General features: G+C 30.5%; 1 protein-coding gene across 1 annotated transcript in view; it reads left to right on the top strand.

Annotated features, from left to right (window-relative positions):
- Positions 1 to 17,028: 17,028 nt before the first annotated feature.
- The window catches only part of sens-2 (zinc finger transcription factor senseless-2), a 75,700-nt gene continuing 67,531 nt past the window's right edge, over positions 17,029 to 25,197 (top strand). The window contains exon 1 of the mRNA XM_075293716.1: positions 17,029 to 18,872. Coding sequence (XP_075149831.1) covers positions 18,254 to 18,872 — 619 coding nt within the window. The 5' untranslated portion in view covers positions 17,029 to 18,253. The remainder of the gene's footprint in view (positions 18,873 to 25,197) is intronic.

Raw genomic sequence — 25,197 nt, 5'->3', positions numbered from 1 at the left:
ATTTCTATTGAAAATATTGTCAAAATTATATTTCTATAGAAAATTTTGTAAAAATTTTATTTCTATAGAAAATTATTGTCAAAATGTTATTCCTATTGAATTTTTTTTCAAAATTTTACTTCTATAGAAAATGTTCACAAAATTTTATTTCTATAGACATTTTTGTCAAAGTTTTATTTCTATAGACAATTTTCACAAAATTGTAATCCTATAGAAAATTTTGCCAAAGTTTTATTTCTATAGAAAATTTTATCAAAATTTTATTTCTATAGAAATTTTTGTCAAAGTTTTATTTTTATAGACAATTTTTACAAAATTGTATTTCTATAGAACATTTTGTGAAAATTTTATTTCTTTAGAAATTTTGTGAAAATTTTATTTCTATAGAAAATTTTGTGAAAATTTTATTGCTATACCAGATTTTGTCAAAATTTTATTTCTATAACAAATCTTGTCAAAATTTTATTTCTATAGAAAATTTTGTGAAAATTTTATTTCTTTAGACAATTTTGTCAAAATTTTATTTCTATAAAAAATTTTCACAAAATTTTATTTCTATACAAAATTTTCACAAAACTTTATTTCTATAGACATTTTTGTCACAGTATTATTTCTATAGAAAATTTTCACAAAATTTTATTTCTATAGAACATTTTGTGAAAATTTTATTTCTATAGAAAAGTTTGTGAAAATTTTATTTCTATAACAAATTTTGTCAAAATTTTATTTCTATAGAAAATTTTATCATAATTATGTTTCTAAAGAAAATTTTGTGAAAATTTTATATCTTTAGAAAATTTTGTGAAAATTTTATTTCTATAGAAAATTTTGTGAACATTTTATTTCTATAGAAAATTTTGTGAAAATTTTATTTCTATAGAACATTTTGTGAAAATTTTATTTCTATAACAGATTCTGTCAAAATTTTATTTCTTTAACAAATTTTGTCAAAATTTTATTTCTATAGAAAATTTTCACAAAATTTTATTTGTAGAGACATTTTTGTCAAAGTTTTATTTCTATAGACAATTTTCACAAAATTTTATTTCTATAGAAAATTTTGTGAAAATTTTATTTCTATAGAAAATTTTGTCAAAATGTTATTTCTATAGAAAATTTTGTCAAAATTCTATTTCTATAGAAAATTTTATCAAAATTTTATTTCTAGAGAAAATTTTCACAAAATTTTATTTCTATAGACATTTTTGTCAAAGTTGTATCTTATAGACAATTTTCACAAAATTATATTCCTATAGACAATTTTCACGAAATTATATTCCTATCGAAAATTTTCACAAAATTGTATTCCTTTAGAAAATTTTGTCAAAATTGTATTTCTATAGAAAATTTTGTCAAAATTTTCTTTCTATAGAAAATTTTATCAAAATGTTATTTCTATAGAAATTTTTGTCAAAGCTTTATTTCTATAACAAATTTTGTTAAAATTTTATTTCTATAAAAAAATTTGTCAAAATTTTATTTCTATAGAAAATTTTCACAAAATTTCATTTCTATAGAAAATTTTGTCAAAATATTATTCTATAGAAAATTTTGTCAAAATTTTATTCCTATAGAAAATTTTGTCAAACTTTTATTTTTATAGAAAATTTTCACAAAATTTTATTTCTATAGAAAATTTTGTGAAAATTTTATTTCTATAGAAAATTTTGTGAAAATTTTATTTCTATAACAGACTTTGTCAAAATTTTATTTCTATAACAAATTTTGTCAAAATTTTATTTCTATAACAAATTTTGTCAAAATTTTATTTCTATAGAAAATTTTGTGAAAATTTTATTTCTATAACAGACTTTGTCAAAATTTTATTTCTATAACAAATTTTGTCAAAATTTTATTGCTATAGAAAATTTTGTAAAAATTTTATTTCTTTAGAAAATTTTGTGAAAATTTTATTTCTATAGAAAATTTTGTGAAAATTTTATTTCTATACAAAATTTTGTGAAAATTTTATTTCTATAACAGATTTTGTCAAACTTTTATTTCTATAACAATTTTTGTCAAAATGTTTTTTTTTTTATAGAAAATGTTCACAAAATTTTATTTCTATAGACATTTTTGTCAACGTTTTATTTCTATAGACAATTTTCACAAAATTTTATATCTATAGAACATTTTGTGAAAATTGTATTTCTATAGAAAATTTTATGAAAATTTTATTTCTATAACAAAATTTGTCAAAATTTTATTTCTATAACAAATTTTGTCAAAATTTTATTTTTATAACAAATTTTGTCAAAATTTTATTTCTATAGAAAATTTTGTCAAAATTTTATTTCTATAAAAAATGTTGTCAAAATTTTATTTCGATAGAAAATTTTGTCAAATTTTATTTCTATGGAAAATTTTGTCAAAATGTTATTTCTATAAAAAATTGAACTTTATACCAACGATAACATACTTCAAAGTAAAAAATGTTTTCTTAACTCCGCAAAAACTTTAAACCAAAGGTGTTAAATCTCCAAAATAAGTCTTAGCCTATATTTGAAGCGCTTGATCTTAAATCTTAAGATGCAATATTTCAGGTAGTTCAAGGACGAGTTTTTAAAATCAAAAATGTATTTCTATACTTTAAGGAAAATTTTGACTTAGTTCAAAGACATAGGGCTGTAATGGATTTAATACAAAAAATTTTTGAAACAAATATTATAAACTTTATTTTAATTAAAATTTCATTATTTTAAAGAAATTTGTCCTTAATATTTTGTAAATTGCGCATCTTTAATGTCGCGTAAATATTTTTTTCAATTTGTGGGCCGCCGTAACGACTAGTGGTTGCTCCCCGCTCGTATTCATCGATCGGCCGTGGAGTGAAAATAAATGCCGAACATTATTGGGAAGATGTTCTAAAGACGGTATTAAAGCCATGGGCAGAAAAATTTTCGCTTGCAGACCATGGACATTCAAAAACGACTCAGAACGCGTCAACCAGGAATGGCTTAAAACGGAGGTTGCTCGCTTCATTTCTGCCGCACAACGGCCACTAAAATCTTCGGATCTCAATCCGATGCCATTTTCGAAAAATACCAAAGGGTTGATAATCTGAAGACGGCGTTCTTATCTTTCTTTCTCCATTGAGTTCTTTACCCAACCCATCATTCCAAAATGTTGAACCCTTTACTCTATTGTGTCTTATATTTACTTCAAATATTTTGTCAAACATATGTGCTGAGAGCAATACCCCCACCCACACTAATATTCTCCAATGTGGCGCTTGATGAAGAACATCGTCATCGACATCATATTTTGTAGATGACTCGTCATCATAACGATCACTGGAAGCCTAGTCAGACACTTGGTTGTGATGGTGATGACTGGTGGTACTGATGGTGTTGTCCCATAATTATGCTAACCATCGATCGAGTTCTTTTTTGAACATCTTGCCATCACATCGAGAGTGTCGTTGACTTGGAAGGTCATATGGTTGGTTTCGTTAAAACAAAACGAAAAGTTTCGTAAAAAAACTCAGAAACATTTCCGAAAATTGGTACAACATCCGTACAATTGTGTTTTGTGGTGACAATATTTGTATTTTAATTATCTCAAAAAAAAAAAAAATATTTAATGCTCCCTTTGCTGCTGCTGTGTGTGTGGGGCTTTAATTTAAAACAAACATTTATTTGTTTGTGTCCAATCTTCATACGTTCACTATTGTTTTTTTTTTTGGGTTGTTGCCGCTGATGATGATGATGACGATGATCTGACGATTTGGGTGGATATCTTGTCTATGGAGACTGATGATTCAATCATATTAAGTGATTAGTTCATAGTTTCCATACACTCTAGACAGACTATGGGCGGTTAGCTCAAGCCACGAGTAAAGTGCGCATTTCACATAATAATAATAACAACAATAATATCAATTATATTATTTGGGTTACTATTTGATCTTTGGCGATTAAGCTTATTTCAGTGTGAATGATTAATAAACAAAAAAAAATAGAAAATAGATTCCACAAGCCCAAAGTGAGTGAGTAATACCCTCAGCAAAAATTCACTATAGAATATTTACTAATTAAAGGAAAAAATATTAACATTTTTACACAAAATGTTTATGAGTGTGTGTGTGTGTGTGTGTCTCAAGCTTAAATATAATTAATTTCATGATTTATTGTTATTAACCCTAAGGTGCCATTATGATTGGCATAATAGCTCCCACACTCATTGCTAGTCTAAAAAAGCCCTCATTTCAAATTGAAATCGGTTAATTCAAATTTTGTGTGAAAGTTTTTTTTTCACTTTAATATTTTGAAATTTTAATGACACAAAATTGTTATTAGACCAATAGGCGTCATAATTTTTGCTTTGATGCTTTTAGGAGTCAGATGTGTTGCAAGAAGTACACTCACAGAAAAGAATATTTGGCTATAAACTTTAGATAACTCTTATTTAGGAAATTTAATTAAAGGGTGATACGGCCAAATTTGGTCAAGGGAAAACGCGTATAAATCGGTGAAATCGTTTATTTAAAAAATCAAATTAAATTTCTTTTTCAAGTTCAATTAGTATAAAATTCAGGAAAGATATTCAGTTAGGCTTTCGCTTTTTCAAATCCGAATTGCCGGGCCTCCCGCTTGACACCTGCCATCAGATTTTGTACAGCCACCTTGTCCACTTTCTTCGCCGCAGAAAGCCAGTTTGCCTTGAACTGCTGCTCGTCCTTAGCAGTTTTTTTGGTCTTCTTTAGGTTCCGCTTGACAATAGCCCAGTATTTCTCAATTGGGCGGAGCTCTGGCGTGTTCGGATAGTTCTTGTCCTTGGGAACCACCTGCACGTTGTTGGCGGCGTACCACTCCATGGCCTTTTTACCGTAATGGCAAGATGCCAAATCCGGTCAAAACAGTACGGAACAACCGTGTTTCTTCAGGAAAGGCAGCAGACATTTATTCAAACAATCTTTCATGTAAATTTCTTGGTTGACAGTCCCGGAAGCTATGAAAATGCTGCTTTTCAAGCCACAGGTACAGATGGCTTGCCAAACCATATATTTCTTTGCGAACTTTGACAGTTTCATGTGCTTGAAAATATCTGCTACCTTTCCCCTTCCTTTTGCCGTATAAAACTCCTGTCCCGGAAGCTGCTTGTAGTCGGCTTTGACGTAGGTTTCGTCGTCCATTACCACGTAGTCAAACTTCGTCAGCATCGTCGTGTACAGCCTCCGGGATCGCGCTTTGGCCGTCGTATTTTGTTTATCATCGCGATTTGGAGTCACTACCTTCTTGTAAGTCGATAGTCCGGCTCGTTTTTTGGCTCGATGCACGGTTGTAGACGATACACCCAGCTTATTTGCGGCATCTCGGAGAGAGAGGTTAGGGTTTCGCTTGAAACTACCGGCAACTCTCTTTGTCGTCTCAGCGGCTTCCGGTTTTCGATTTCCCCCCCGATCCAGACTTCCTGGCTGTCGACAAACGTTCCCCAAACACTTTAATTACATTTGTATCGGTTGATTTGGCAACTTTTAGCGATTTTGCCAGCTTTTCGTGCAAGTAGCTCGGATTTTCGCGATGCGCAAGCAAACTTTTGATACGCTGCTCTTCTTGCTTGGACGGCATTTTGACAAGTGAAGAGTGAATTCCAAAATCAAAAAAAAAGCAACATTCTACACACACACACACCTTCAAAATGAGGGGTGTTCAGGTTTTTTAAATGCAAAATTGAAAGAAATACGTCAAGTTTATATTGACCAAATTTTGACCGTATCACCCTTTATATACCTTTCGTCCGATTTGCACTTATATGGCCACAAAAGAAAGAGTTTTATCCTGATTTGCTTTAAATTTTGCACAAGGAGTGTGTTTAATAGTATCGTTAAGTGTGCGAAATTTGGTTAAAATCAGTTCCGATTTAGATATAGCTCCCATATATATCTTTCGCTCGATATGGACTTATATGGCCCCAGAAGCCATAGTTTTATCCTAATTTGCTTGAAATGTTGCAAGAGTTTTATCCTAATTTGCTTGAAATGTTGCACTAGGAATACAACTTGTACTGTAGTCAAGTGTGGTAAATTTTATTAAAATCGGTTCAGATTTGGATATAGCTCCCATATATATATCATTCGCCCGGTTTGGAGTAATATGTCCACAGAGGCAAAAGTTTTACTCTGATTTACGTGAAATTTTGCAGAGGGAGTGTAATTAACAGGTTGGCTGATAAGTCCCAGGTCTGACACATAGATGGCGTTGCTAGTATTAAATACATATATTTTTTATATCGTACCAACCTTCAAATGATTCGTGTCAAAATTTGACGTCTGTAAGTCAATTAGTTTGTGAGATAGAGCGTCTTTTGTGAAGCAACTTTTGTTATTGTGAAAAAAAATGGAAAAAAAGGAATTTCGTGTTTTGATAAAATACTGTTTTCTGAAGGGAAAAATACGGTGGAAGCAAAAACTTGGCTTGATAATGAGTTTCCAGACTATGCCCCAGGGAAATCAACAATAATTGATTGGTATGCAAAATTCAAGCGTGGTGAAATGAGCACGGAGGACGGTGAACGCAGTGGACGACCGAAAGAGGTGGTTACCGACGAAAACATCAAAAAAATCCACAAAATGATTTTGAATGACCTTAAAATGAAGTTGATCGAGATAGCAGAGGCCTTAACGTGTTGGTCATATCATTCATCAATATTTGGATATGCGGAAGCTCTGTGCAAAATGGGTGCAGCGCGAGCTCACATTTGACCAAAAACAACAACGTATTGATGATTCTGAGCGGTGTTTGCAACTGTTAACTCGTAATACACCCGAGTTTTTCCGTCGATATGTGACAATGGATGAAACATGGATCCATCACTACACTCCTGAGTCCAATCGACAGTCGGCTGAGTGGACAGCGACCGATGAAACGTCTCCGAAGCGTGGAAAGACTCAAAAGTCCGATGGCCTCTGTTTTTTTTTGGGATGCGCATGGAATAATTTTTATCGATTATCTTGAGAAGGGAAAAACCATCAACAGTGACTATTATATGGCGTTATTGGAGCGTTTGAAGGTCGAAATCGCTGCAAAACGGCCCAATATGAAGAAGAGTGTTGTTCCACCAAGACAACGCACTGTGCCACAAGTCATTGAGAACGATGGCAAAAATTTCCTGAATTGGGCTTCGAATTGCTTCCCCACCCACCGTATTCTCCAAATTTGGCCCCCAGCGACTTTTTATACCCTCCACCATAGGATGGGGGTATATTAACTTTGTCATTCCGTTTGTAACACATCGAAATATTGCTCTTAGACCCCATAAAGTATATATATTCCGGGTCGTGGTGAAATTCTGAGTCTATCTAAGCTTCTTCGTCCGTCTGTCCGTCTGTTGAAATCACGATAACTTCCGAACGAAACAAGCTATCGACTTGAAACTTGGCACAAGTAGTTGTTATTGATGTAGGTCGGATGGTATTGCACATGGGCTATATCGGTCCACTTTTACGTATAGCCCCCATATAAAGGGACCCTCAGATTTGGCTTGCTGAGCCTCTTAGAGAAGCAAATTTCATCCGATCCGGCTGAAATTTGGTACATAGTGGTAGTATATGGTCTCTAACAACCATGCAAAAATTGGTCCACATCGGTCCATAATTATATATAGCCCCCATAGAAACCGATCCCCCGATTTGGCTAGCGGAGCCTCTAAGAGAAGCAAATTTCATCCGATCCGACTGAAATTTGGTAAATGGTGTTAGTATATGGTCTCTAACAACCATGCCAAAATTGGTCCATATCGGTCTATAGTTATATATAGCCAATCTCCAATCACACAAAAATTGGTCCATATCGGTTCATAATGATGGTTGCCACTCGAACCATAAATAATCTATTAAAATTTTATTTCTATAGAAAATTTTGTCAAAATTTTATTTCTATAGAAAATTCTGTTAAAATTTTATTCGGTTCATAATCAAATTTTCATCATTGTCAAAATTTTATTTCAATAGAAAATTTTGTCAAAATTTTATTTCTATAGACAATTTTGTCAAAATTTTATTTCTATAGAAAATTTTGTTTAAATTTTATTCAGTTCATAATCATGGTTGCCACTTGAGCCAAAAATAATCTACCAAAATTTTATTTCTTTAGAAAAATTTTGTCAAAATTTTATTTCTATAGAAAATTTTTGTTAAAATTTTATTTCTATAGAAAATTTTGTTAAAATTTTATTTCTAAAGAAAATTTTGTCAAAATTTTATTTATATAGAAAATTTTGTCAAAATTTTATTTCTATAGAAAATTTAGTCAAAATTTTATTTCTATAGAAAATTTTGTTAAAATTTTATTTCTATAGAAAATTTTGTTAAAATTTTATTTCTATAGAAAATTTTGTTAAAATTTTATTTCTGTAGAAAATTTTGTCAAAATTTTATTTCTATAGGAAAATTTGTCAACATTTTATTTCTATAGAAAATTTTGTGAAAATTTTATTTCTATAGAAAATTTTGTGAAAATTTTATTTCTATAGAAAATTTTGTTAAAATTTTAATTCTGTAGAAAATTTTGTGAAAATTTTATTTCAATAGAAAATTTTGTCAAAATTTTATTTCTATAGAAAATTTTGTCAAAATTTTATTTCTATAGAAAATTTTGTTTAAATTTTATTCAGTTCATAATCATGGTTGCCACTTGAGCCAAAAATAATCTACCAAAATTTTATTTCTTTAGAAAATTTTGTCAAAATTTTATTTATATAGAAAATTTTTGTTAAAATTTTATTTCTATAGAAAATTTTGTTAAAATTTTATTTCTAAAGAAAATTTTGTCAAAATTTTATTTCTATAGAAAATTTTGTCAAAATTTTATTTCTATAGAAAGTTTAGTCAAAAGTTTATTTCTATAGAAAATTTTGTTAAAATTTTATTTCTATAGAAAATTTTGTTAAAATTTTATTTCTGTAGAAAAGTTTGTCAAAATTTTATTTCTATAGAAAAATTTGTCAACATTTTATTTCTATAGAAAATTTTGTGAAAATTTTATTTCTATTGAAAATTTTGTTAAAATTTTATTTCTATAGAAAATTTTGTTAAAATTTTATTTCTATAGAAAATTTTGTGAAAATTTTATTTCTATTGAAAATTTTGTTAAAATTTTATTTCTATAGAAAATTTTGTCAAAATTTTATTTCTATAGAAAATTTTGTGAAAATTTTATTTCTATAGAAAATTTTGGTAAAATGTTATTTCTATAGACAATTTTGTCAAAATTTTATGTCTATAGAAAATTTTGTCAAACTGAATTATATACATATTTGATCGATCTTTTTTGATTTAATATAACCACGTATGGACTTACAGACAATTTAGAAGACGGTGTTAGGAGGTTTTAAGATACCTTGCCATCGGCAAGCGTTACCGCAACTTAAGTAATTCGATTGTGGATGGCAGTGTTTAGAAGAAGTTTCTACGCAATCCATGGTGGAGGGTACATAAGCTTCGGCCTGGCCGAACTTACGGCCGTATATACTTGTTCTTGTTCTCAGACCTCAAAAGGATGCTCGCAGGGAAAAAAAATTGGCTGCAATGAAGAGGTAATCGCCGAATCACCTATGCCTATTTTGAGGCAAAACCGAAGGAGTACTACCAAAATGGTATCAAAAAATTGGAAGATCGTTATAATCGTTATAATCGTTGCTCTTGAAGGGAACTATGTTGAATAATAAAAACGAATTTTGATAAAAAAAAGTGTTTTTCTTTGTTAGACCGGTGACTTTTCAGCCAACCTGTTAACATAGTAACTATGCATGTAAAATTTGATTGAAATCGGTTGAAATTTCGATATATTTTCAGCCAACCTGTTAACAAAGTAACTATGCATGTAAAATTTGATTGAAATCGGTTCAAATTTCGATATAGCTTCCAAATATATGTTTGCCCGATTTAGGCCAAAATGCCCACATTTTTCATATAAAATCGCTACTGCTAACTAGAAAAATTGTAAAAATGACTTAAATTTTCTTATTACTCTAATACACATCTTTCGACCAATAAATCATAAAAACACGGTTGCGAAGTTGCCTCAAAATTTGTTCAGATTTAAATTCACCACTTCTCTTATTGCTAATATTTCAGTCTGAAAAACGCTATTCGAAGTTCCAGATCTTTAGAATATACTCCGAAAGCCACTTGTCCATCCAATTTGGAGCCATCAGTGTAGAAATCTATATATCTTTTATTTCCCGGTGATCTTCTTACAATTCCAAATCTATTTTTATTTCATGCATGGTACCAAGACCCTTATACAGTATTTTCCCTACATATACCTGACGCATCAACTTGATGCGATACGTCTCATTTATAACAAAAAAAAAATTGTTATCAGGTCTACATGAGTTGTGAGTGATTCTTTTCATCAAATCCAATCCAAATCTAAACCAAATATATTGGAATATCATCTAGTCATAAATAATGTACTTCAGAATATTTCTCCATGCCACACAGTCGCATAAGCCACTTTATGACATTATGTCCTTGAGAAGCTCAAAAGAAGCCGCCAAATTCCGTAAGTTAATAACCCGCAATTAATCCATAATCTTATCGCATCTGAATCGTAAAACAAGTTCAGCAGATTAGTGTACTGAAATCCAATGGTGTTAATAAAAGAAGTGAACTCAATCACAAATAAAGCGTTTTTTGTTTTCAAGTAGAGGGGGAGAGGACGGAGCTAGTTAACAAAAAAAATTCCAATAGTAAAAGATTTCAATTTAGAAAATTATCTCTAACATAAAACTTTATCGAGCCACTTAAGTGCAGGGGGGGGGGGGGTTGAATTGGAAGCCCATTTAATCTTTTAATTTTTACAATCCTTTTCAGCCTTAATCAAAGTTTTAAAAATTATAGATTAGTTTTTTGTTGTTTTCTTTTCATAAATAACTTAAGAAATACGAAAATAGCTACTTGGGGGATTTTTTTTCAGAAAATTAAATCCAATCCCTTTTTCTTATTCCTTCTTATAACAGTTTCGATGGCTATGATGGTTTTTGCCAGACTAAAGCGAAAGACAATAACAATTTTGGGAGTTGCCTTATAATGTCGTCAATAATGGCATTGAGGCGGAGTTAAATGTTATAAGCAACAGGCTGTTCTACTGTTCTCTCCAGCAAAGTTATGGAGAGTAAAAGAGAACCATAGCAAACTAAGTAGAGCGAAAGAGACAACTACAATTACTAAAGACCATCACAATGGAGATTCGTGTTGTTTTTTCTTCGTACTATTCCACTTGCTGGTGTTCCGTTTTCATTTCATTCCTATTACCCACTTCGACACATTCCAATTGGAATAAATCATGGAATAATCTCAGTTGCATTGCTTCGCTCGGTCACATAGCCCTCTGAGAGAGAGAGAGAAATGCTTTACTTCACAAACTGATTCAGATTGGAAGAGTGTAGCATAAAAGCAAATGCTAAGTGTATGGGTCCTCCATATTGTCTAGAATTCCAATAACCGTTATAATGTAATCATGGTTGGCATGTAGAGTTGTAGTTGTTTTATGGTGCTGAGATATATGGACACAGACAGTGGTATGGAAATAGAAAAAGATAAACTAACAAAAAATTACATATATTAAAATTATTAAATGTTTTACAAGTAGAAAATTAAATATGACATGGGCAAATATTAATTTACAGCAGGATATATGTGAACCTTCCGCCCACACTGAAAAAAAAGCATACTCGGTTCCAAAGATTTTGTCTTTACTTTAAAAAATTTGGTATTGATTCCGAGCCAAAGAAGCGGAGAATACAAGTAAGGATACTTTTAAGACACAATTCTCTTTTAAATTTAGGTTTTGTGTACTTGCTTCTATGAAGCAAATTTTAATTTTTCGCTTTCTCAGTTTTTTTCTTCATATGCTATCAAAGTCCTTTAAAAACGAGTTAACGGCAACTTTATTTTCCAAATTAGGACTCGACTTCCAGTAGAAATTATGCTATGTTTGAAGTAAAAAACTTCTTTAAAATAAAGTTTTGAAAAACATGTCCTATATTTGAACGATTTTTTGCTTTGTAGTCAAGATGCAAAAAGACAACAAATTTAAAGACAATTTCATTAAATTTAAAGAATTTTTCTGAATTATTAAAGTCAAGTTGACCTTAGCCTATAAATTTTTTCTTTCATGTTAAGATACCCATTTTTAAGTCAAATCACTTAATTATAAGGACAATACGACTTCATTGAAAAGTTTATCGACTTTTGGACAAGGAAAATAACTTTATTTTAGAGAAATGCGTCTTCTATGCTAAGCAAAATTTGTATTCGTATTTTAAAGACATGAAATCTTTGACCTCAGGACAATATTTTTTTCAGTGCAATACTGGAAATAAAAACCGTTTCTAGATTGTTCTAGGTTTTTTTTTAAAAACCGCCAAAATTGGGTATGCCAATAGGTACAAAATGATTTTTCAAACTTTTTTAAAAAAATACTCCAGTTTATGCGCTTAAAAATGCTACTTAAAAAGTCAAAACATAAATGTTTTAAATTATCAAAAAACAAGTAAGAAAAATCTAAAGTCGGGCGGGGCCGACTATATTATACCCTGCACCACTTTGTAGATCTACATTTTCGATACCATATCACATCTGTCAAATGTGTTGGGGTCTATATATAAAGGTTTGTCCCAAACACATACATTTAAATATCACTCGATCTGGACAGAATGTGATAGACTTCTACAAAATCTATAACAATTTTAAGGAAACTTCGCAAAAGTTTATTTATGATTTATCGCTCGATATATATGTAGTAGAAGTTTAGGAAAATTAGAGTCATTTTTACAAATTTTCAACTAAGCAGTGGCGATTTTACAAGGAAAATGTTGGTATTTTGACCATTTTTGTCGAAATCAGAAAAACATATATATGGGAGCTATATCTAAATCTGAACCGATTTCAACCAAATTTGGCACGCATAGCAACAATGCTAATTCTACTCCCTGTGCAAAATTTCAATTAAATCGGAGTTAAAAATTGGCCTCTGTGGTCATATGAGTGTAAATCGGCCGAAAGCTATATATTGGAGCTATATCTAAATCTGAACCGATTTCAACCAAATTTGGCACGCATAGCAACAATGCTAATTCTACTCCCTGTGCGAAATTTCAACTAAATCGGAGAAAAAAATTGTCCTCTGTGGTCATATGAGTGTAAATCGGCCGAAAGCTATATATTGGAGCTATATCTGAATCTGAACCGATTTCAACCAAATTTGGCACGCATAGCTACAATGCTAATTCTACTCACTGTGCAAAATTTCAACCAAATTGGCGTAAAACTCTGGCTTCTGGGACCGTATTAGCCCATATCGGGCGAAAGATATATATGGGAGCTATATCTAAATCTGAACCGATTTCAATAAAATTTGGCACACTTGACTATAGTACTAATTGTTCTTCTTGTGTAAAATTTTAAGTAAATTAGGGTAAAACTCTGGCTTCTGGGGCCATATAAGTCCATATCGGGCGAAATATATATATATGGGAGCTATATCTAAATCTGAACAGATTTCTTCCAAAATCAATAGGGATCTATTCTGAGCCAAAACACATACTTGTGTCAAATTTGAAGTCGATTGGACTAAAACTGCGACCTAGACTTTGATTACAAAAATGTGTTCACGGACAGACGGATATGGCTATATCGACTCAAGAGCCCACCCTGAGCATTTTTGCCAAAGACACCATGTGTCTATCTCGTCTCCTTCTGGGTGATGCAAACATATGCACTATGTTTTTATACCCTGCACAGTGTGGTGCAGGGTATAAAAAAAAGTATATACGGCCGTCAGTTCGTCCAGGCCAAAGCGTATGTACCCTCCACCATGGATTGAGTAGAAACCTACTAAAGACTGTCATCCACAATCGAATTACTTGGGTTGCGGTAACACTTGCCGATGGTAAGGTATATTAGAACTTCCTCACACCGTCTTCTAAATTGTAAGTCAGTCCATACGTGGTATATATTAAACTAAAAAACAAAGCCGGCAATAAACATAGCAATAAAATTTTGACATTTTCTATAGAAATACAATTTTGACAAAACTTTCTACAGAAATAAAATTTTGACAAAATTGTCTATAGAAATAAAATTATAACGCAATTTTCTATAGAAATAAAAGTTTGACAAAATTTTCTATAGAAATAAAATTTTAACAAAATTTTCTTCTAAATTGTAAGTCAGTCCATACGTGGTACATATTAAACTAAAAAACAAAGCCGGCAATAAAAATAGCAATAAAATTTTGACAACATTTTCTATAGAAATACAATTTTGACAAAACTTTCTATAGAAATAAAATTTTGACAAAATTTTCTATAGAAATAAAATTTTAACAAAATTTTCTATAGAAATAAAATTTTGACGCAATTTTCTATAGAAATAAAAGTTTGACAAAATTTTCTATAGAAATAAAATTTTAACAAAATTTTCTTCTAAATTGTAAGTCAGTCCATACGTGGTACATATTAAACTAAAAAACAAAGCCGGCAATAAAAATAGCAATAAAATGTTGACAACATTTTCTATAGAAATACAATTTTGACAAAACTTTCTATAGAAATAAAATTTTGACAAAATTGTCTATAGAAATAAAATTTTGACGCAATTTTCTATAGAAATAAAAGTTTGACAAAATTTTCTATAGAAATAAAATTTTAACAAAACTTTTTATAGAAATAAAATTAAACTAAAAAGGGCCGGTTAAATACGTATATAAGTTAGTTTGACAAAATTTTCTATAGCAATAAAATTTTTTCTATAGAAATAAAATTTTCTATAGAAATAAAATTTTTACAAAATTTTCTATAGAAATAAAATTTTTACATAATTTTCTATAGAAATAAAATTTTTACATAATTTTCTATAGAAATAAAATTTTGACAAAATTTTCTATTGAAATAAAATTTTGACAAATTTTATATAGAAATAAAATTTTGACAAAATTTTCAATAGAAATAAAATTTTGACAAAATTTTCAATAGAAATAAAATTTTGACAAAATTTTCTATAGAAATAAAATTTGATAAAATTTTTATAGAAATAAAATATTGGTCAATTATTTTTGGCTCGAGTGGCTAGCATGATTATGAACCGACATGGACCAATTTTTGTATGATTGGGGATCAGCTATATATAACTATAGATCGATATGGACTAATTTTGGCATGGTTGTTAGAGGCCATATAATAACCCCACGCACCAAATTTCAACTTAATTGGATAAATTTTGCTCCTCCAATAGGCTCCGGAGGTCAAATCTAGGGATCGGTTTATATGGGGGCTATATATAATTATGGACCGATATGGACCCATTTTTGCATGGTTGGTAGATATCAAACGCTTACACCACATTACAAATTTCAACCGAATCGGATGAATTTTGCTCCTCCAAGAGGTTCCGTAAGTCAAATCTGGGGATCGGTTTATATGGGGGCTATATATAATTATGGACCGATATGGAAAAATTTTTGCATGGTTATTAGAGACCATATACTTACACGACGTACCAAATTTCAATCGGATCGGATGAATTTTGCTCCTCCAAGAGGCTCCGGAGGTCAAATCTGGGGATCGGTTTATATGGGGGCTATATATAATTATGGTCCGATATGAACCAATTTTATGCATGGTTGTTAGAGACCATATACTAACACCACGTACCAAATTTCAACCGGATCGGTTGAAATTTGCTTCTCCAAGAGGCTCAGTAAGCCAAATCTGGGGTATCCGGATTGGATAAATTTTGCTCCTCCAAGAGGCTCCGGAGTTCAAATCTGGGGTTTATATGGGGCCTATATATATTTATGGACCGATATGGACAAATTTTTGCATGGTTATTAGAGACCATATACTTATCCGACGTACCAAATTTCAATCGGATTGGATGAATTTTGCTCCTCCAAGAGGTCAAATCTGGGGATCGGTTTATATGGGGGCTATATATAATTATGGTCCGATATGAACCAATTTTATGTATGGTTGTTAGAGACCATATACTAACAGCACGTACCAAATTTCAACCGGATCGGATGAATTTTGCTCCTCCAAGAGGCTCCGGAGGTCAAATCTGGGGATCGGTTTATATGGGGGCTATACGTAAAAGTAGTTGAACTTTGCAATACTATCCGACCTACGTCAATAACAACTACTTATGCCAAGTTTAAAGTCGATAGCGCGTTTCGTTCGGATTTCAACAGACAGACGGACAGACTATATATACTTTATGGGTCTTAGAACAAGATTTCGATGTGTTACACACGGAATGACAAAGTTAATATACCCCCCATCCTATGGTGGAGGGTATAAAATAGGGTGATATTCATTTCAATTCAAATATGTTTTTTTTTGTAATCGACATGTGCTTTTCTTAACAAAACGAACCGATATGTTTTTTAGTATAAATTTTAAATTAAATAATAATAATAACATAGCAATATTTTTGGAGTACAACATAGAAATTAAAATGTGATATTCCAAAAATAATTGCAATGACATTAATAATACATTTTTTAATTTAATACAATTCAATTAAATTGCAATTTATACTCGCTTTAGAGCCACTGTGCTGTAGCCCAAAAAACGCATTGAGTTTGATTTCATATTTGGGTGAATGTGTGTGTATATGACGCTAAGGAGAAATCCATTATCCACTATATGTTGTCTCTTTCTCACCCATTTAATATTGGTTTGGGTGTTAACCCCCACCCTCATAATAAACAACCATATGTAGTAAGTAAGAGTAAGGAGAGCTTTGGTTCATTGCTGTTGGTGTTGTTGTTGTTGCTGCTGCTTAGTTATGTGAGTATAACATGAGGGTTATAATGATTGGAGGGTATATGAGGCCTCTTTGCTTGCTCAAATCATATACAAAATCCGGTTTTGGTGGTTGTTATCGCACCACAATTATCTGCGATTGAATTTCTCTGTGTGTGGTGTGGAAATGAAACATGGCAGCCGCGCTGTTACTTATGCCTCGCCTCTGCCTTGTACAACCATGGTACTGGTTAAGTGCCGTTAGTCGCAGCTAAAACGTTGACGGAACAACAAAGCAACGTTGGCTTTATCATAGGAAACGGAATTTGCAAATAAAAAGCAAAAATACGATTTTTTCTGCAATAAAAACAAAAAAAACCAAAACACAAGAAATCGGGAAAATAAAGCTTGTCAAGCAAAAACAACGTAAAACAAGTGGAGAACAGATTTGGCTATTGCCATAACAAAACAAAGCAAAAAAAAAAAACAACTCACAAAAATATTACCGTTACTCGTGCGCTCTGTAGTCGTGGAGAATTCCAAAAGTCTGTTAAACACTCTCCATGTAGGATTCAATTAAAGAGAATGAGAGAGAGCTAGAACGTATACACATGCATTTGGTGACCTTATGAACTGTATATACTTGCTTTGAGTGAGAGTATGAGTGTATATGTTCATTCCTTAACTTGATTTCAGTTCCAATCTAGCTGAGAAATCGCAACAATTGGAATTTACGGATTGGCAAAATTTTGGGTGGGTACAAAATCTGCTACCCTCTTCACTCACATGCACACACACACACACCCACCCACCATATATGCAGGACAGCTCTTTACTCTTACCATCGTTTTGGGTTGCTGGTCATTAAAGCACCGCATACTCTCGGGCTCATACTATAAGAGGCTCAGATTCTTAACGGTTATTCGAATATGGAAGCATTGCAATAACCGCGACGTTGGCAGAGCCACCACAACGCAAAAAATCAAATAAACGAACGAACGAAAAAAAAAATCGAGGCTGGATAGTCAGTCAAGTCAAGTGTTTCAGACTCAGTCGAAAAATCAGATTCATTCAGAGTTCACATTGTGTGTGGCAATGTTGCAGAAGCTCAACAGCCAGCCAGATGGTGGCCACTAGAAGAACAGTGATTAATTTTCCTAGTTAGTCCATAACAAGATGCCAAAGCAACAATAACCTACTCCAGTAGTAAACCAGCAGCAGCAAACGCGCTCTCTTCTCTGAATCAGTAAAGAAAAAAAAAAACAGAAAAAGTGAAATCAAAAATCCAAATCCAAGCGAAATTCCCAAATACCGACGCGAGTGTGAATAAAAACCATAACGGATGAAAATTTTAGAATAATTATTTTAACTTGAAAATAAAGTGATGACAAACAAAATTTAACGAAAAATTTAAATAAAATAAAACATTGTGAAAACAAATTGTAAAGAAAAATTAAATAATTTTGAAAGAAAAAAAACTTAATCCCCCTAGACTTGGCCCAAAATGGATATTAAACCCATAATATTAACATCAGCAGCTTTACCAACGGCCACCAATACACCTACTTCATCGGCTGCATCTTCCACACATGTATTAAGCAGCAGTAGTAATAGTATATCCGCATCTAATAGCAAAGCCACCTTATCCCCTACATCCTCCGCCATTCTCAACCCTTCGATAAATAATTCCTCACCCAGTACACCAGTGGCTTCCTCGTCACATTTACCCCTAGACTATAGTCTGGGAAATTTTAAACCAGCCATAGCTTCAGATTTTCCAGGTCCGTTTGTAAGTACAACAGCGGCGGCCGTATCTCAAGCAATTACTTCCGCCTCCACGCCAGCAACGTCTTCATTGCAATTAAGGGATCTTAGCGTTTTGACCACTATGGCCGCTACAATACCCTCTCCAACACAATTGTTGCAACAACGTGCCCATCATCACCAGCAACATCCTCACCATCCACACCACCACCAACTTCATCATCAACAGCAACAAAGTCCTTCTTTGGGTACGGATGTGCAACAGACAATGCCTCAACAGCACCCTCATCAGCAGCAACAGGATTATCAACCTGTATCGGCATTTAAAGCAGTCCTACCCAAAAAGAAAACTACCGACGGTAAGTGGAAATATTTGAAAACTCTTTATTTTTCCCAATTGGAAATTTTAGGAAAATTTTTTGATATTCAAATATTTTATAATATCCAATTGGAAATAGTGATCAAAATGTATTCGATTTGAAAAATTAAAGCGACGGTATTTTAAAATTTTATTTCTCGTATTTTCTCTTAATAATAGGAGACTTCAAAACGAAATATATGATAAATTTTAAATATGTGTGAGAAAATATTCAAGACAAAAAGATCTAATGTCAAATGGAAAATTAGTTTTTTTATGTTATTGCCAATTTATCGGTGATTGCAATGGAATAATCGGGGAAGCCATAGGGTGGGCCGAAAATGATATGATATTTTTTGTTTAAAGCCTTATTTATGGCATTCATTGGTATGTCTGTTCTCAAAGACTTTTGTTTAGTCTGAAAAAAAAAAAATAAGTTTAATAACAAATGAAAATATTTTGTGGATGTTGATGTAGTTGAAACCATTTACGCATATTGACGTTTATTGTTTACAAAGTTCAATCATATTTTTAGAAATCGGGGGATATATTTGACAGCTACATTTAGATTTTAAAGAATATTGTTGATATTTTGCACATCTCGCTTACGCAAAAAAAGAATTCTTTTCTCCCAAACGAAATTTTACAAAAAATAAAATACTTTCCTCCGAAACCAAATTTTAGACAAACAAAATTGTCCCCTTAGTTATGAAATATTTTCGAATTTATGAGAAGTGATGCAATCCGATTATCTATATTATTTAATTTGGCTTTTGTATTGTTTTAAACTCAGAAAATTTTGTTTATTTATATTTTTGCATTTCTATAGAGTCAAACCAATACTTCGTTTATCTAAAATTTTGTTCATCAGAAAAGATAGTTCTGCTTTCTCTATATGAATAGCATCGATTAATAATAGAGAATATTATTTCTATAACTATGAAAATCGGTGGATACATATGACAATTATTTTATTAAAGGGAAAGGTTGTTTATAACGGTAAAAAATAATTTGTTTTATTGTTTTTTTTTGGAATAAAAGTATGAACTATTCGAAGAAAAATGTAATAAATAATATTTTTTGAAACCCGAAACATTAAAAGTCGCCTTTTGAATATTTGTCAAATTTGGGTTTATTTGAAATTTTTAAAGAACAAATCGAATAGTTTTAGATATAAAAGTATAAAAAAAAAAGTATATAATATTAATATTTCGTATTCGCTTAATTGTCCAGCAAAAAAGCGTCGCCAAAAAAAAGTAGTGAAAATGTTCTTTTTGGATTCGGAAGTGGTGCAAAATTGACGTAGAAGCGATGAATTTTCATAGGACGGATGTCCACCATTAATTCAGCCGTTGCACTGAATTTGCATCACTTCCTAAGGTGTGATGCGAATCCGGTGTTATGGATGTGAATCAACAAATTTTGTGAAATTTTGACAACTAAATAATTTTAAAATTTTTTTTTTAAGATTTCTAATGCATTATAACGCTTGTCTGGAACGTTTGACATAAAATGTTAAAAAAAAAATCGCAATTTGTTTACAAAGGATTTAGCATTATTTGTAGGCAAAATTTAAATAATTAGCACCATTTTATTAATGTTTAATCTGTTTTTAATCTACTTGAAAGAATAAATATTTAAAATTCCCATTAACAATACGAAAAAAGCGATGTATAAAAACATACAAATGCACAAACTTATTATACCCTGTACCACAGTAGTGGTGAAGGGTATAAAAATGACTCAAATGAACTTCCTGTGCAGTTCAAATAAAGAACAACTTTGGGAGGACATTTTTGCACTGAAAAAAATATTGACCTAATATGGAAGATTATACAACTTAAATTTTAGGACTCAAAATTTACGCAACGCTAAGGACTAAATTCTTTAAAACAATGACATTTTAATTAAAAGAAAGTTTATAATCCTTGCTTCAAAACTTTTTTTCATTAAATTTAGGACACAAATCTTGAAATTTTGCGTCTCTCTGCTGAAGTTGTAGATCTTTGAAGTAATGCAAATTTTTCTTAAAATAAAGAAAAACTTTTTAATCTAAAGAAATCGACTTTAACTCAACTGACATATTGAATTTTTAAATTTAAGATAAAAACGCTTCAAATATAGGCTAAGACTTATCTTAAGGATTTGCATCTCTGGTTTAAGAATTAAGAAAACTGTTTTTACTTTGAAGTACCTGGCATAATTTGGATTTTGAATTTGGAATTTGTTTGTACATAAATACCTTTATGAATATATACCAAAAAGAAATTAAAACTCGATGAATGTGATCTGTGTCCAATTTTAATTTATTTGATCCTAGATTTAAAGCCATGGAGGTCCATAAAAAATGTCTTTATTTTAAAAAAATCCTTAAGGGAAGTTCAAAGTCTTTGGATCCAAGTAAACTTTTTTTGAGTGTGGAAGTGCTTTAAAAATTGTGCTTTAAGAAGAACTTCCAAATTTTTTTTGTTGGGTGGAGACACGCGAAATCCTAAAGTTGTTTCTTTAAAAGATTCTTTTATTCGACGATTCTTTTATACCCCCCATATAAACCGATCCCCAGATTTGACCTCCGGAGCCTCTTCGAGGAGCAAAATTCAACCGATCCGTTTGAAATTTGGTACATTGCGCTAGTATATGGCCGCTAATAGCCATGCAGAAATTGGTCAAATCGGTCTATAGTTATATATAGTCAAAATTTTATTCCTATAGAAAATTTTGTTAAAATTTTATTTCTATAGAAAATTTTGTCAAAATTTTATTTCTATAGAAAATTTTGTCAAAATTTCATTCTATAGAAAATTTTATCTCAATTTTATTTCTATGGAAAATTTTGTCAAAATTTTATTTCTATAGAAAATTTTGTCAAAATTTTATTTCTATAGAACATTTTTTCAAAATTTTATTTCTATAGGAAATTTTGTCAAAATTTTATTTCTATAGAAAATTTTGTCAAAATTTTATTTCTATAGAAAATTTTGTCAAAATTTTATTTCTATAGAAAATTTTGTCAAAATTTTATTTCTATAGAAAATTTTGTCAAAATTTTATTTCTATAGAAAATTTTGTCAAAATTTTATTTCTATAGAAAATTTTGTCAAAATTTTATTTCTATAGCAACTTTTGTCAAAATTTTATTTCTATAGAAAATTTTGTCAAAATTTTATTACTATAGAAAATTTTTTCAAAATTTTATTTCTTTAGAAATTTTTTTCAAAATTTTATTTCTATAGAAAATTTTGTCAAAATTTTATTTCTATAGAAAGTTTTGTCAAAATTTTATTTCTATAGAAAATTTTGTCAAAATTTTATTTCTATAGAAAATTTTGTCAAACTGATTTATATACGTATTAAATCGGCATTTTTGTTGTTTACCATGTACCCCGTATGGACTAGCTTACAATTTAGAAGTTTTAAGATACCTTGCCATCGGCAAGTGTTAGCACAACCCAATTAATTCGATTGTGGATGACAGTCTTTATGAGAAGTTTCTATGCAAGCCATGGTGGAGAGTACATAAAATTCGGCCTGGCCGAACTTACGGCCGTATATACTTGTTGCTATTTTTTTTTTTTGTTAAACTTTAAGGCCAAACAAGTAATTCATTCTTTCCATTCTACTGTTTTTAACCTTCAATTTATTATTATAATATAATATTATTCCGCAAATTTGTCCGTATTCACCGTAGGGCAAGAAATTTAAAAACAAATTGTCCAACTTTTGAAAAAAAAAAACAAATTTAAAAAGCTTGATTACAATCCCGTTCCTTACGAAATTTTAGACAAAAAAACATAAATTGTATGATTCCATAAAACTTTTGTTTACTCATAGAAGAAAAAAATATACATTTTTTTACTGAAACCCCGACTTTTGCAGGACATGTAAAATGCGTTATATTAAAATTAAGATACTGATATTATATTATATTAAAATTAAGATACTGATCTCTTCTAATGAATTATAAATTTTCTTTTTGTTAGTTATGTACTATTTATTAAATGTAACTGTAAAAAATCAAATTAATAAAAAGTTATAAAAAAATGTTTGTTTTTTTTAATTAAAAAACAAAACACAAAATAGCTAAGGATGCAAAATCCTCAGAATAAATTTAAATTTTTATCGGCAGTTGTTTTTTTTATTAAGAATTCAATATTTCATTTAGTTAATTTAATTTAACTAAATTAATTTAAATATATCATTTTTTCAAAATAATAAAAAAAATTTATTTCATAAAAAAAAAATCATGCAATTTGATATTGTTAAAAACAAACATATTGTCCATTTAATCGAAGAGAGCGAAGCCCATATCATCATCGGATTCCTCAGGTTCCTCTACCTTCTTGGCCTCAGCGGCGGGAGCAACGCCACCAGCAATGCCTTACTTCAAAGGCATGCAAATTGCAAAGATGATGAGATGTCCTAAATTTTATGTAGTAAAATTTCAAAAATTGAATTTTTTCAATTTTCAAAAAATATGAACTTTATTTTCTTAAAAATTTTTCATATTTTAAAAAGATTTATCCCCATTGTTGTGTAAATATTGTGCCCTTAAAATAATGATACCTAATATTTTTTCATTGTAAAATTGTATTTATTTTAGTTGTTTAATATGTTTATTATAGTTAAAAAATTATAATAAATATATAAAATGAAAAAACAATAGCAGCTAACACCCAGAGAAGGAATATGATCATCTCAAACATGTTTTAAGAGCAAAATGTTATTTTGTGACCATGTAACATGGTTTTCGCAACCATGTTATTTTCTCGGAAATCTTGTATCTGATTTCGGCAAGCAGGCTATATTTGACGAGAAAATAACATTTTAGTGACAAACATGTTACATGGTCACCATACAAAAATAATATTTTGCTCTTGAAACATGTTTGAGGTGATCATATTCCTTCTCTGCGTGAAGGCCCTCGACTTTCCGTTGGTTGATGTTACTGAAATTGTTATGTTAATTTTAATTGGAAATTCCATTAATGTTACGAAGCTTTTTCTATCAGTGTACATTCACAATAAATCATATTCGGTAGAAGCCATTAAAATAATGAAAATATTTGCTATATTTTTAACACAAATTTCTATAAAGTATAAAAATATTTTTTTAAGTCTTCCATTTGATGGGTATTTGAGATTAAAGTAATTACCATACACAAACAATTTTTTTTTCTTTTAAAATTTAATTAAAATTAAAAATTTTTGCTATATGAATATTATGGATATTGTCGCTGGTACCAAAATACACAATGGAATAAGCAAATTGTAATCAAAACAAGGGAAAAGCCACAAAAAATGACAACAACAAAAATAATAATCAAAAATGAAAAGAGCAAAGCAACAGACGTCATATTTCAACACCTGATGATGAATTTCATACATTTATTAAACATGCACATAGACATTTAAAAATGCAAACACACACATATTCGTACTCACCAACATTGACGGAACTCACACAATGCTGTGGTCAGGATATAGCAATAAATTTCATCCATGTTTGTTGCAAGGTTTTATATATAGGCAAACACACACACACACACTCACACACATATTTTGTTCTCTATGCCTGTCTGTATGCTCAATTTTACGTATCCGAGATAGCCTGAATGTATGCTATAGTTCGCTTAAATGTATGCTTTAGCTTTTTTTTTGAAAAACCAATGTCAGTTAATTAAAAAAAGATACTTGGACTATTGTTAACATTATATCACTCAAGCGCACGCTTTATATCACTTGCCAAGCACAGTCGAGTCTATCTTTTGCCATCATTCATAGACTCACTCGCACAAATGCCATAGCGTACAGCAAATACCACGAATACATTAAAAGTAGATGAGAAAATACATGTAAAGAAAATTAAAAAAAAATCCATGGATAGATATAAAAATTGGTTTGGTGAAGCATGTCAAACCAAAAAAAAAAAGAAAACGCTGCAAAATAAATTTGAATAATGCTTGTGATTTTTTCTCTCCCGTATATTTGTATTTACCAACTTCAGTGTCTTTCTTGTTTGGTTTTTTTTGCGTCATTCTGAAAAAGTAATAATGAAACAACATACTCGATGAAAGTGACAGAAAATATGGTGGGCAGATTTTTACCATGTTGTGACAATGACTGAAAATCCTCTTGCATTTAATAGTAATTTGTTGGGAACATTCATATATGTATGAGAATAGTTGCTGGTGATACAAAATTTTGGCACTGTGGTTTTTGGCAGTGGGAGTTTGAGCGTCTTAGGGGTATAGGTTAAAGTTAAAGTAGCAGCCCGATTAAGATTCAGGCTCACTTAGACTATTCAGTCCATTGTCTTAGGGTTATAGT

This window comes from Haematobia irritans, chromosome 2 (assembly GCF_050003625.1).
Source record: "Haematobia irritans isolate KBUSLIRL chromosome 2, ASM5000362v1, whole genome shotgun sequence".
Taxonomy (NCBI): Eukaryota; Metazoa; Arthropoda; class Insecta; order Diptera; family Muscidae; genus Haematobia; species Haematobia irritans.
The sequence above is the reverse complement of the archived record's forward strand: the minus strand, read 5'-3'. Positions and strand labels throughout refer to the sequence as shown.